This window comes from Zonotrichia leucophrys, chromosome 3 (genome assembly GCF_028769735.1).
Source record: "Zonotrichia leucophrys gambelii isolate GWCS_2022_RI chromosome 3, RI_Zleu_2.0, whole genome shotgun sequence".
NCBI lineage: Eukaryota > Metazoa > Chordata > Aves > Passeriformes > Passerellidae > Zonotrichia > Zonotrichia leucophrys.
Genome location: NC_088172.1, coordinates 49,806,354 through 49,819,488, shown reverse-complemented (window position 1 = coordinate 49,819,488; position 13,135 = coordinate 49,806,354). Strand labels below are relative to the sequence as shown.

The 13,135-nt window shown below is 42.0% G+C and overlaps 1 protein-coding gene across 1 annotated transcript; it reads left to right on the top strand.

Moving 5' to 3' along the window:
- Positions 1–6,266: 6,266 nt before the first annotated feature.
- On the top strand, positions 6,267–9,157 carry MAS1 (MAS1 proto-oncogene, G protein-coupled receptor). Its single transcript, XM_064706933.1, has 2 exons — positions 6,267–6,396; positions 8,137–9,157. The coding sequence occupies exon 2, from the start codon at positions 8,174–8,176 to the stop codon at positions 9,155–9,157; it is 984 nt and encodes a 327-aa protein (XP_064563003.1). The 5' UTR covers positions 6,267–6,396; positions 8,137–8,173.
- The last annotated feature ends 3,978 nt before the right edge of the window (positions 9,158–13,135 follow it).

Genomic DNA, 13,135 nt, shown 5'->3' with positions numbered 1-13,135 from the left:
ATAAAAATTATCTCAGAGTCTATGTTTTGTCTTTGGAAAGAGACGGGTATCAGAGGCAATTTAGACATAATAGAAGAACTTTACTCAAAGGAAAATGTTTAGCTTCTTCATTTTAGAGTCTTCATTTAAAAATTCAGCATTTGGGAAAAATCCTAAAGCAGGAGGAAATATTTTCCTTCTGCAATGATATTTTGATGCACTGTGCTCTGATTCTTCTCTATTAGTCATGCTCCCAGCTGGAGACCAAGAGAAAAGAGAATTGTAATACAAAGTCATATTCCATGGTGCACTGTGGGAGGTTCTGTTCAAAAAGGAGAAATGAGACATGAGAAAACTGGGCTACAGTTTCCCTGCAAAACCACAATGTGATATACACACCCCAATCACAACACTGAAATTTTGATTTTTAAAATAATGAATTAATTCATGGACCTTTAGACCACTTTTACAGTTCTGGTGGAAATTCCTTCTTTAAGCCCCACCAACACATAGTAATACACACCTCATTCAGGCATGTCATTATAAAGCTCTTGTTGTTTGCTGCTTATTATCTAACTACAGTCATACACAGTAGTTCCATTTCAGCATGTCATTAGATGACTTGCAAAGATGTTGCCCTAAGGAGTCACAGACCTAACCTGGCTGATTCCAAAGAGTGTCCAGAAAGGGCTGTTAAAAATTCCTGTGTCATCTACATAATTTTTTTTAAACTCCTGGTGCCTCCATGCACCAGTTATCATCCTTTTAAACAATTTTCCAGTACAAGGAATCTTCAGCAGTATAGCAATTTCTCTTGTGCAGAGAACAGGGAGACAGGTGAGCCATCAGACTTCAGGTGAAAAATCCTGAGTGTTCAGTGAACTGACCACAAGAGACACAGGTTTCACAGTACCATGCATCAAGCATCTTACTTAACCACCTACTCCTGCAGTACAGAGAGCAAATAAAGAATAATGACTAATTTATGGAAGGCTGGAAATGCATGTGAACGATAAATATGTGATGCAGATTGAAAGACAAGAGATAGATTAGTACATTCAAGATTAAAGATTATTACAGGGTGATCTTTCTTACAAGGGTGGGCACTTGACATACACAACTCAGTCTGACAAGCAACACTTTTTCAAGAAGAATTTGGATATATGTTGCTGGGAACATCCAGAAACAACATGTGCTGAAAGAGAGAGCACCATGGTATCAGACCCTTCTTTCATTAACTTGATCAATAATACAAAATGTCTTACTCTATGTGCACTACTGGCTAATCAGCATTCAGAGCTTTCCTTCCAGCATTTTATCATGGGAAGCTCTGACTCATCTCTATCATGCCTCAGTCACATTTTCTAACTGCAACTTCTTCTTTGCACAACTGAATCTACAGTGTTTCAAACCGCCTATACTAATCATACACGCCAGGTTATTGCTGCCATTCTTACCCAATTGTCTCCCCAGTGGTTTCCTGCATTGTTTTGCATATGCAAAATGAAAATGTAGAGAGAAAACACTGTTTCCTGTATTGTCTTGCACTGCACAGCAGTGGTGGCCCTCATGCTTGGTTGCTGTTGGGCTGCCAGCAGACAGGTGCAGGGTATCTTCTCTTTTGATGCGTGATGCCCCTGGGTTTGGTGCAAGAATTTGTGCCATCAGTGACCAGAACAAGAGGGAAATAAGTCTGAGAATGATTTTAGCAGGGATAGATTTCCACTGGGGTCAGACTGCACTGTCTTCAAGGTAAGAACAGCCACCTGCTATTCATGTTACAGTTGAAGGCAGGTCTGCAGACAGCTGGGGAGCCTCTGGAACCCAAGGATACAGGGGATAAAGATGGGCATTAGGAAACAATTATTTTGTATTATATTATTATTATAGTATTATTGTTATATTATTTTGCATATACAATTATTTTGTATTCATTTCCCCCAGCTCACAGCAACACCAAGAGCTCCTCAATTGTTATGATATTCTCTCTGATTTGGGAAACTCCCTGCAATTTACTCTGGCTGCTTTCTCACCAGCTGTGACACAGAGGTATGAGCTCAGATCCAGAGCACCATGTGTGCTGCCACCCAGGTGGGTAAACCCAGACATCTGCTATTGTGTGAATAGGTCTGTACAGCTTCCATAGCCAAAGTGGCCAATTTCCCCTCTGGCTGTGGGGAGAGGAGCCAGCTGTGTTCCCCCAAAACTCAGCAGCCACGTTGGTGAGCAGCGCACGCCCTGCCCCGAGGCTGCTAAGCTGGAGCTCTGCTCTGGCTCCTGCTGGCATCGCCCCTGAGTGCTGAGCCCTGGCTTGCCACCCAGAGCTGTGCAGGTCAGAAAAATGAAGGTGTGGCTCAAGTCAGGAGCAGGAACACCTCCAAATCCTCCCTTGCTCATGAGACAGTCAGTCCATAAAGTTAACACATAAACAAGTCCTCTAACCTTCCACCAGCCTGGGCAACACCACCAGAGTAATGGCCCAGACACCCCACTTTGGTTCCAGAGATCTGCTCACCAGCTTGGGGCTTGCCTGTCCCTACCTCTTTTCTGCTATTAATTACCCTTTTCTCATCAGCATTTTCAGAGCAGAACCTAAAATTCATGAATCATTCAAAATTATCTCTGACAAAGAATAGACAAGTTATCTGAAAACAGCCTCGCCAAACTATTTTAGGAGCCTATATGGTCCCAACACCAACTATAAACTGCTCCATCTCTCACTATATGCTTTATTCTTTCTTCAGATAAGGTTCTTCCCTGTTTCCCACAGTAGACTTGGCTTTCAGACCCAAAATCCACTTTCATAAACATAAGGTGGTGGGTCTTAACCACCCACAAAATAATACGATTAATTCACCTCAACCAACTTTAGCTGTCAAAATTTCTCAGTAGGATTACAGGATTAATTAAGGAACCCTTGATTCAGAGCCTGCTATTCCATACTGTTCTCATGAAAACACAATCCTGTTATTGCCACTAATAAGATTTTACAATTGGCCTTACAGCAACTGAGAAGCCACCAAGAAGTCTTCTGCCTCACACCAATTCCAGACTTCATCATCTTTGTCTTATGTTTTCTTGTATTTTAACTCCTACCATAACCTTACTTTTAGCTGTTAACAGATGACCTGTGTTGGCTTCAAAGCTTGCTGGTGACATATATTTCCACCTTGTTTTGCAGAAAGCAGCACTAAAGCCAGCTTTCATGCCTGTTGCCTATAAAACACAATCCATCAGTTACCCCCCTTTAGAGAACTGGTATATGCTAGGATCATGGCTGGTAGGAGTGGGATAAAGATGTCCAGCAAGTTCTGTGGTGAATTTTTGGTTAACCTTAATTCTTAAGTTTACCCCACACCTAACTCCTACTTTAATGACACTCTCACATCACCTACTGAGGAGTATCCATAAGTCATCATGGCTCTTCCAGTGTCTGTGAGACTTAAGGGGTCTTAAAATCTTAGGATCCATGCATTTTGTAGTCACAGAATGGTTTGTGTTGGAAGGGACCTTAAAGATCATCCAGTTCTCATCTCCTTGCCATGGGGAGGGACACCTTCCAGTAGATCAGATTGCTCAGAGCCCCATAACCTAGTCTGGAACACTTCCAGGCTTGGGCATCCACAGCTTCTCTGGGAAAGTCATTCCAGTGCCTCACCACCCTCGCAGTAAAGAATGTTTTCCTAATATCTGATCTAAAACCACTCTCTTTCAGTTCAAAGCCATTTCCTTTTGTCCTGTCACTACATGCCCTTGTAAGAAGTCCCTCTCCATCTTGTTCTCAGTGTGTCCCATATCCTCTGTTTGCACTCTAAAGCCCCCTGTTGAGTTTTTGGCCCTCTTACAACCCCTGTTTCTCAGTGTGCCCTTCAGCTCTCCGTTAATGGTTTGCACCCAGACCTTCAGTCCACACTCTGAAACACAAGCCCAACTCCTACCCTTTGTTAGAGCTGAATAATTAAGGAATGATATCCAGCTGGAAAGTGGTAATGACTGAATGACCATCAGGAAAAACTGCACTTCCTGAAAGTGCTACAGAGCTCATCCCTGAGGGGTTTTGGTTATGGCTCATGTAAGTATAAAGTGGGAGATCTGACCCCTGGGTACACAGAGGCTTTTTTATACACTGGCACCTGTACCAACCACATAAACCCCTCTAATCTGGTTTATAAATCTTAGGTTGTTGGGTTGTGTTCAATGAACAAGTTGGAAGTTCTGTACAGGTTCTGTACAGTTCCTTCTGTTTCCAGGAACTGGGGAGGGGAGAATATGAAATTATTCAAAGACTCTAAGAAAAATGATACAAGGCATCACTACTAGCTTCCTACATACAGGATACTTGCAAGTGTAATCCATTCAGTTTACATCCACTGCTCTGTACCACCAAATTAGTGTCAGAGAGAAAGATTTTAGGATAAATTATCATTCATGTGACATCTTGCTGTATATTCAGTTTAGACCAAAATTACAAGAGTTTCCATATTGCCCATCATGTCTTTACTGTCAGTACTAATTTCTGGTCCCAAGATCAGTTCAAGTTCCTCATTGTGCTATTGTAGGCCCCTTGTTCATATCTGAATACTTAAACTTATTCAGAAATAGCTGCTCCAACTTTTGGCAGCTTCTGATATAGAGATTGCTATTCAACCTTCCTCTTACTCCCAAAATCACCGAGGATAAGGAGTGTTTGACCCATTCCCTCAAGACCAGGTTTCACGCTGGTGCCCTGGCCATGTGGATGGTGACTGAGGGTGCTACAGGGATCAGTCATGCAGGAGGGGTCGTGTGCCTGAGGAGATCTCACACTCCAACTGCCTCTGGGAGACTGGGATGCCAGGGCATTTCTAACTTTGGACTGCAGTGGGCTGCAAACACAAGCACCTGGTCAATCTTGACATGTTAACATATTCCTGTAATGACTCTCTCATTATTTGTATGCATATTTCCTTTTTGGGGAAAGGCGCAGTTTTTTTCCTTTTTTCGGACGTAGCTTGAAAATTTTGGTCCCATAGGTGTGGAATGTAAGGTAGGTTACAACTTAAGCCAACAAAAAACAGTTAGAAGTTGTTTTATTTCACTCTGTTCCCTTCCTAACTTTATTCTGACCCTCCCTTTGGGGTCATTTATTTCTCACATTAGTTAGTTGCTCTTCCCATTTGGGGATTTGGTAGTTTTAGTGAAACATTTAAAGGAGAAGACCAAGCAAACTCTCTCCTTATTTGGCTAAGAATGTTTGTTCTGCTAATATCTGAATGTAAAAACAACCTAATACTTGGGACAAAAGCAGGGGGTATCCTCAGGAGACTTTTCAAGCTCCTAGTTTTGTTTGAACTTTTCAGGGGAGACTGTTTAAATCTCATGAAAAGATTTTTGTGTTTGGTTGGTTTTTTAATTTTTTTTAAAGAATAATCTCAAGATATAGATTTTACCTACAGGAATGGATGTATGAGACTAACACAATGATGGACTATTTACTTTGCTCTGTGACCTTTTTCCTTCCCTTTCCCTTTCCCTTTCCCTTTCCTTTCCTTTCCCTTTCCCTTTCCCTTTCCCTTTCCCTTTCCTTTCCTTTCCTTTCCTTTCCTTTCCTTTCCTTTCCTTTCCTTTCCTTTCCTTTCCTTTCCTTTCCTTTCCTTTCCTTTCCTTTCCTTTCCTTTCCTTTCCTTTCCTTTCCTTTCCTTTCCTTTCCTTTCCTTTCCTTTCCTTTCCTTTCCTTTTTTCCTTTCCTTTCCTTTTCCTTTTTTTTCCTTTCCTTTCCTTTCCTTTCCTTTCCTTTCCTTTCCTTTCCTTTCCTTTCCTTTCCTTTCCTTTCCTTTCCTTTCCTTTCCTTTCCTTTCCTTTCCTTTCCCCCTCTCACTTTCTTGTTTTCTCATATCAAAAAATATGAAACAAATTTGCAAATTGACTTTTTCTTTAGATGGCATGTGGTGGCACAGTTCTAAATTGAGATTTTTTTTCTTTGGATCTTAACATCCCCAAATAGATTTTCTACTCCCTTAATGTTTGTTTGTTTAAACTAGGTCTCTTGGTATTGTAGCAGCTCAGGACAACTTTCCATATACTGCCCTTCAGTTCCCACAATAGTTAAATCCCAAGCTTTCAGCTAGATGTGTTGCCAGCTACTGAGTGATGCCATTTGAAGCTCAGCCTCAGATGATGAGCCTGGGACCTTTTATTTGGCATGCTCCAGACTTTTGGAGCAATGGGAGGACTGCACACTTCTTTTTGAGTCATGGTCAGAGTCACTGTTTGCTCCCCCTCTTACCAAAGGCAAATGGTTGGAGAAGGTGAACTTCAGCTTCTTCAAGGAAGTTCTTCAACAGCCTCAGGGAAATCTGGACAAACCATGGATGTATCTGGAAGAAGAGGATTCTTTCCATCCTCATCTCTGAATGCTGTCATGTGGGAATGACCTTAGTAAGTCAAGAACTTTTTCCTCTTTGTTTTACTCTCCCGAGAGAAAACTCCTTTCCTACAGTGATCTGTACAAATCCAGAACTTGCTTGAATATTTTCATACTGTATTGCTTTTTCATACTTGAGGCTTTTAATTCTCTTTTTCCTTTCCTATTTGTTTTAACTCTTGAAGTAGATTATCCTCTCCTTTTTTTTACTGATAACCTTTACTGGACTTCCAGCAGCACACTGCTTGAGCACCTTTCCTCTGCAGTTTTTGCAGGGCACTGCTTTTGGGAGGCTTGCCACTCATTCTGGTCACTGCATTTACTTGTTGCATTCACTCTCCCCTACCACATCTCCTGCTATGTTGTTTGTTGTCTTCAACTGTCTCAGGTGGTAGCATGGTCAGCATACAGGTGGGATCATCATTAATGTTTTTGCACAGGCTTAAATGCCAGCAAGGCCTGAGGCTTCCCAGGTTCTTTACAGAATGCTCATTCTTAGACTGTGATATCCTTGTCTTAAGGAGATGTTTTAAAATCAGGAAACGCAAGGGTCATGAGAGTAAAACTATAACTGTGGTGAATGACTCTCTTTAAATAATCATTGCTCCAGTAAAACTTCTTTACCTTGCATTTGATGTTCTTAACTATTTGACAGTATGGGTAAATTCTTATTGTGGCACGTTAATGAACAAGGTAACTTATCTGGATGAATCAAGTCAGCTAGGCAAGCTTTATTGTCAACAGTTAGTCCCTGTTAACATCAATAAATCCAAAAGTGTCCTGAATGCGACTGTATCATCACAGGGCAGCTAGGAAGTTAATAGGGAGTGGGGTATGAAATATTTGTATGAAAATCAGCAGAAGCCAATAGTACCAACTCTCTGTTATAAGATAAAAGGAGAAGTTACCCCATAACTCAGCAAAACAACAGTTAAAACCATTATAACAATGGCAGGGAACCTGAACAGATTGTGATGATGATGATGATGATGATGATGATGATGAACACGATGTGATGAACAACATCTCCTTGTGATGGGTTAGATGGATAATGTTTGCAAGATACATGCAGTCATGTTAATTGTTCAGAGTGTGTAAACATGTTTAAATTTTGTTATGCTGTGATAAATGGCACTTAAAGCAGGTAAGAAATTGCTCTCTCAAAACAGTGCCATTTTGCCTTCCCTCCACCTCTGTACTTGGAGGAAATACAATGCTGAATAACTACAAATTATTTTTACTTAATTAAATCCCTTTCTGGAAACCTGATGTTGGTATCAATGTTTTTTTTTTTTTTAAACCAAAAACCTATGAGCCAAGTTCACTTGAAATGCATAAGTTTAACTTAAACTTCAATAGGAGCTGAAGAGACCTTTCCAGGAACAATCCAGGGCTCTAACAAGAGCTACCGATGCCATTTGTCACGAATATAATGAAACTGTGCAATGTGATGGGGACATTGCTTGTCCAAGAGCTCTTTAAGAGACTCTCTTTAGCTGTGGTTTAGCACTCACAGGCTGACCCCCTTGGTGAAGGCAGCTTGGGATTTCTGCTGGCATGATGGGCTTAGTGACTTTTAACATTGCCAAGAGCAGTTCTAATTGGGTTTTAGCTAGCATCAGTATATCAAAGCTGGTGTGCCTTTTTCAAAGGCCTTCATGTATGACCAGAAGTTGAGGGTCCACAAAACAGAAGGAAAAGGGGGAGGGGAGGAGCACACAATGCTCACAGTATATTTTTATACATATTTACAGAAGGAAGAGCTGTGCTATCCAAACTTGAGCTTTCCCCATGGATGAGTTAACGTTTCATCCCAGCGAAGGCACAGAGAACATCTCAATGCACAGAAACATTTCTACACAGGAAAGGGTCTGGGAGATATTGACCCCACTTTGGGTAATTATGATCATCTCCTTCCTGGGTTTTTGTGAAAATGGAATTGTCCTCTGGTGCCTCTGCTTCCAGATCAAAAGAAACCCATTCACTGCGTACATCACACACTTGTCCATTGCTGATATCTCCTTACTGCTTTGTACGTTTATTCTGTCAATTGAGTACATTGCTGGTTTTGGATTCGCATACGGTTTTTACTATTATGTAACCACCACACTATCTATTGTCTTCCTTCTTGGCTATAATACTGGTCTCTATCTCCTGACAGCCATCAGTATTGAGAGGTGTCTGTCTATTGTTTACCCCATCTGGTACCGATGCCACCGGTCACAGCACCAATCGGCAATCGTGTGCGCCATTCTGTGGACTCTGTCTTTTTTCATGACAGTGGCCGAATATTTAACATGCAAAGATGATTCAACCAAGGAACAATTTGATGACGGCAACCATTGCCAAGCACTGCTCATCTTCACATGGATCCTGACTTTCATGATCTTCATTCCTCTAATGATTCTATCCAGCCTGATCTTGGTTATCAGGATTCGCCGTAACTCCCTGAGACCTCATTCGTCAAAGCTCTACATCATCATTGTGGCCACAGTCATTGTCTTCCTCATCTTTGCCATGCCTATGAGGCTGCTGTATCTTCTGAATTACCACCACTGGTCATCTTTGCTCAGCCAGCAGAACCATGTCACCATTGTTCTGTCCACCGTTAACAGTAGCATCAACCCCCTGGTTTACTTCTTTGTAGGAAGCAGCAAGAAGAAGAGGTTCAAGGAGAGCCTCAAAGTGGTTCTTAGCAGAGCTCTCACTGATGGCTTGCGGCCAAGAAGCCAGGAAGTGGGCATGAGTTTGGATATAGCCGAAACAATTTTCTAAAGCTTAGGGGGAAAACTGTAGGGGCAAATAATTGGATGTGGAACGTTTCATAAGCCTCTGCAAAATGAAAAGCATTTTTCATAGAATGCAAAAAGCAAAGGTGAAATGGTGTTGTTATCTTTGGTGGTTGAGCAGTGGAAAAACAGGGACTAGAATAAAGATAACTTTTATTTGGTTTTTTTTTTTTAATTTGTATTTTCTTAATTATTCAAATACATGCTACATCCTGATGTGACTATACCAATCAAAGATACCACAGTGAAAAATGGATAGGCCAATAGAGAATATTAAAAAAGGACACAGAAATATGTTATAAATAGTGTGACATTTATAAAATCACTGAGCACCCATAAATGCTATTGAAGTCATCAGGGCCTGTGTGTGTTCACATTTTTAAAAGTCAAACCCACTAAACACAGGATTCACGTTACATACTGGGATTTAATTTCAACTGTTTCCAGCTCGTTTAAGTGCGCAAAAGAGCTGCTCCCTGGGGGAAACAGAGGAAGAAATCCACGTATGACAGCAAGTCCCCATACATAGCAATGCACATACAGTGCAACTTTGATCTAGCAAGACATTTAAGTATATGTTAAAAGGCCTATTTAATCTGTTGTTAAACTTCAGAATTTGTTTTCAAAGTATATGTTGCATAATTTCCACTGACACCAAGATGTCTCTGGGTCCTTGGATAATTTGGTACTTGACACATAGGAGTATCTGGCAACACAGGGATGTTGCCAACTCACAGAGGGCTTTTGCCCTAATTATGAAGGGTGGGGCGGGCTTATCCCCAAAAATGTCAGCATTCCTGTAGGTTTAGATATTCAAGGAGTCTATGAGAAAGTCAGTCCCAACATTTGCTGTCCCAGGCACATACTTAGTATTTATCTCTTTGGAGAATATTTGTCCCCTGTGTGGCGTCCCTGTTTTATAACAACCAGTTTTGAAAAAACAGAAAAAAGAAAGGTGCCTTACACAATGAATGACTGGAGCTGCACACCAGCCACACTTTTCCAGCTGCCTGCCTCCTTCTGTTGTATGCCAGGGTACTGGGGCTGCTATTTTGTGGAGTTTAATTCCCAGGGTCACTTGCCCAACTATAGCCAAGCTGCAGAGTGCAGAAGGTAGTAGGAAAGATATGATGGGGCCAGATGAGCTTTATCACACAGAAAATGGCAGATTTTGTCAGTCAGAGCACAGTGGCACATTTAAAGAGACACACATTTCTTCTGGCCCCCATGGAGCCAGTTTACAAATTCAGCAGGAACTGAGATCTCCCCCCACAAGCAAAAGCAGCATCTTCAGCTTCCCGCCAAGTTTCCATTGGCACACTTAATAGCTAACAGGGGAAAGAAAAATACAACCCACCCCTCCTTTGTTGAAAGACTGCCAGTCCTGGAATAAGGAAGATTGTAGGTTTAGACAGAGGATTGGGTGGGAATTCATGTAGAAAGGAGATCTCAGAAGGATAAATGTCCTTTCTAGATGTGCCCTTTCCTCCTTACATTAAAGCATTGCAATGTGTCATTGTAGAAGGCTTGGGAGAAGAAAGAGGTTACTTCTACATCTTCTTGAGTCCCTCACTCCATCAAAACCTTTACCTATGACAGCCCCTCCCCCTGTCCCAGTTTTTGTCTTTGAAACTCCAGTCCCAGGCTTGTTACCTCTACTGGTTCCAGCAGTAGATGAGTGGAGTCTGCTTCTCTCTTAGGACAGAGATCTACTGTGCTGTTGGAATGACCCCTCAGCTGAGCTGCACCCCATTGCTCATGGGGAGTGCAGGAGAAGGCAAGGAGGTCTCTGGACACCTTACGAGGGAGGGCCGGGGGAAAAGTGGGTTCCATGTCCACATACATGTGTCATGTGTGTGCAGGCTGCTGCTGAGGGCTGGGGGACTGCAGGAAATTTGTCAACACTGATGAATGTCATAAACTTAAATACTAGGATAGATCTAGCCCCCACCAGAAAAACCCCAGACTTTCCTTCAAAGTTGTTCCCTACCCTAACCTCAAAACCTTTTACAATAATCACACAGAGAACCAGAGACAGGGGCAGCATTGTAGGAAGCATCTTCAACACATGCTTCTGCTGTAACAACACATGCAACCCAGTTCTCTCAGAGTGATTCAGGTGAGGTAAGGCACATGATTTCCAGTGCTTAAACATATCCAGATTATTACAACAGCCTTGGGTTAAGGATCACCATGCATGCAGCCAGGGCAGTGGATCTGAAGAGGCAATAATGTGCAGCAGGGCAGTGGGGATGCTTGTGAGTTGAATAGTGCTCTAGCCTTTAGCTTATTACCCCTTTTCACCTGGCCATGCCTCCAAATGTTTCAGATTTTGGACAATGGTCCAGAGATCAGTTCACAAAGCAACAAATATTAACACTCAGCATGAGATGCACATGCAGAGGGACAAATAAGAATGAACATCTAACAGTTGAAAAATTACTAATATTTCCCAGTGGATAGATAAAAATAACTTAGGGATGTTCTTTCTTCTTTATCATAGCACCTGGTGACTGTTCTCTGTGCAGACAGGCTGCAGTACAAGGGGAACTAATAAGCACATGATTCCATGATTAAAAAAAACCAAAACCCAAGACATGGAAAATGTGACAATTTGTTGCACAACAAGGATGTGATTCCCCACCAGCTTGCATCTTTAAAAATTTGCAACTGTGGGAGAGATTGAAATACCACTGTGCAAATCAGATGGTTTTAGCACTCTTTAGTGGTGCAGAACAGGAAAGGTTGTCTTGAGGGTCAAGTACTATTGATGGAGCTTGGAGATGTGGGCTCTATTTTAATGCAGTATTGGCATCTAATTTTTCTGTGCCACTCTTTCCTACCTATAAAATGAGAGTTGTATTATTTTGCCTCCAGTGTTGTGCTTTCATTTGCACTACAGGCACTTTAGAACAGCAACTATCTCTTGGTTATCTCTTGTAATGTCTGGGATAATAAGGATGTAATTTTGCTGTGCTGCCAAGACAAGGAATTATTCAGGAAAGTAATGTCTAGTATACAGCTTGCTTTGTTAAAATGCTCTTTACCAGGCTTCTGATCAAATTGATACTAATGAATGTTGTGGGCTGTAAAAGTGTGACCAGAAATACAAGGAGAAAAGTCACTTCCCTAGACACAGAAGAGTTTTTGTTCTTGTAGCTACTCCCTGGGTACAGAGGATGATATGGGGCAGGCTGCTGTTTCAGGCCCAAAATGATGTGATGAGTTTATGCAGCAGCTTTCCTCTATAATGCACAGACTTTGTGAGTTAAGGACTTTGTGAACAGTCCTTGTGACTACAAGGGCAGAGAGGTGAGGAACATGATATTGCCCAGTTTACTTCTAACAGGAGCACACCCTGGGAAATCCTCTAAGGGAAGCTGAAATGTTTCCCAGTTGTACTGGTTGCTGCAAACAACAAACCTCCCTTTCTCAGCATGAGAACAATCCACAAGTCCACAGCATTCCCTGGTAAAATGCCTCAGGTCACTTTGTGGAGTGAGGGTAAGAGGGAGGGTTCCTTTGCAGGGTCCTCCAAAAACCCTAGCTAGATTGTCTGGCTCCCCTCAGAGAGATTCTTCCTTCTCAAGTCCTCGTGCTGTGCCAGCCTCAGGGAGAGCACGACGCACACACTGGGTTTTATGAGCAGATGTTGCAGTGATGGTAGTGGCCAGGAGAAGACACTCTCAGAAGGTACCAGGTCAAGGCAAAGCAGAAAGTCAGTGTGAGCTTGTGTGTAGCTCACACCATACAATGCTGCCTTGCCATTTGTGTGCCTGCTGCTTCTCTTCCCAACTCCATGCAGAAATAATTCATTAAAATCCACTACACAGGGTTTCTAGCTACTCATCCAAATGGAAAGCAAGTTTGCCTTCTATTTGGTTGCCCAGGCACTTGTGCGATGTCCACATGGAATTATTTTATTTTCCAGTCGATTCACGCAAGCCTAAAAGATGAAGCATTA

Bases quoted from the DNA above. Each gene is read 5' to 3' on its own strand.
- MAS1 (XM_064706933.1), top strand. From the start codon at position 8,174: ATGGATGAGTTAACGTTTCATCCCAGCGAAGGCACAGAGAACATCTCA.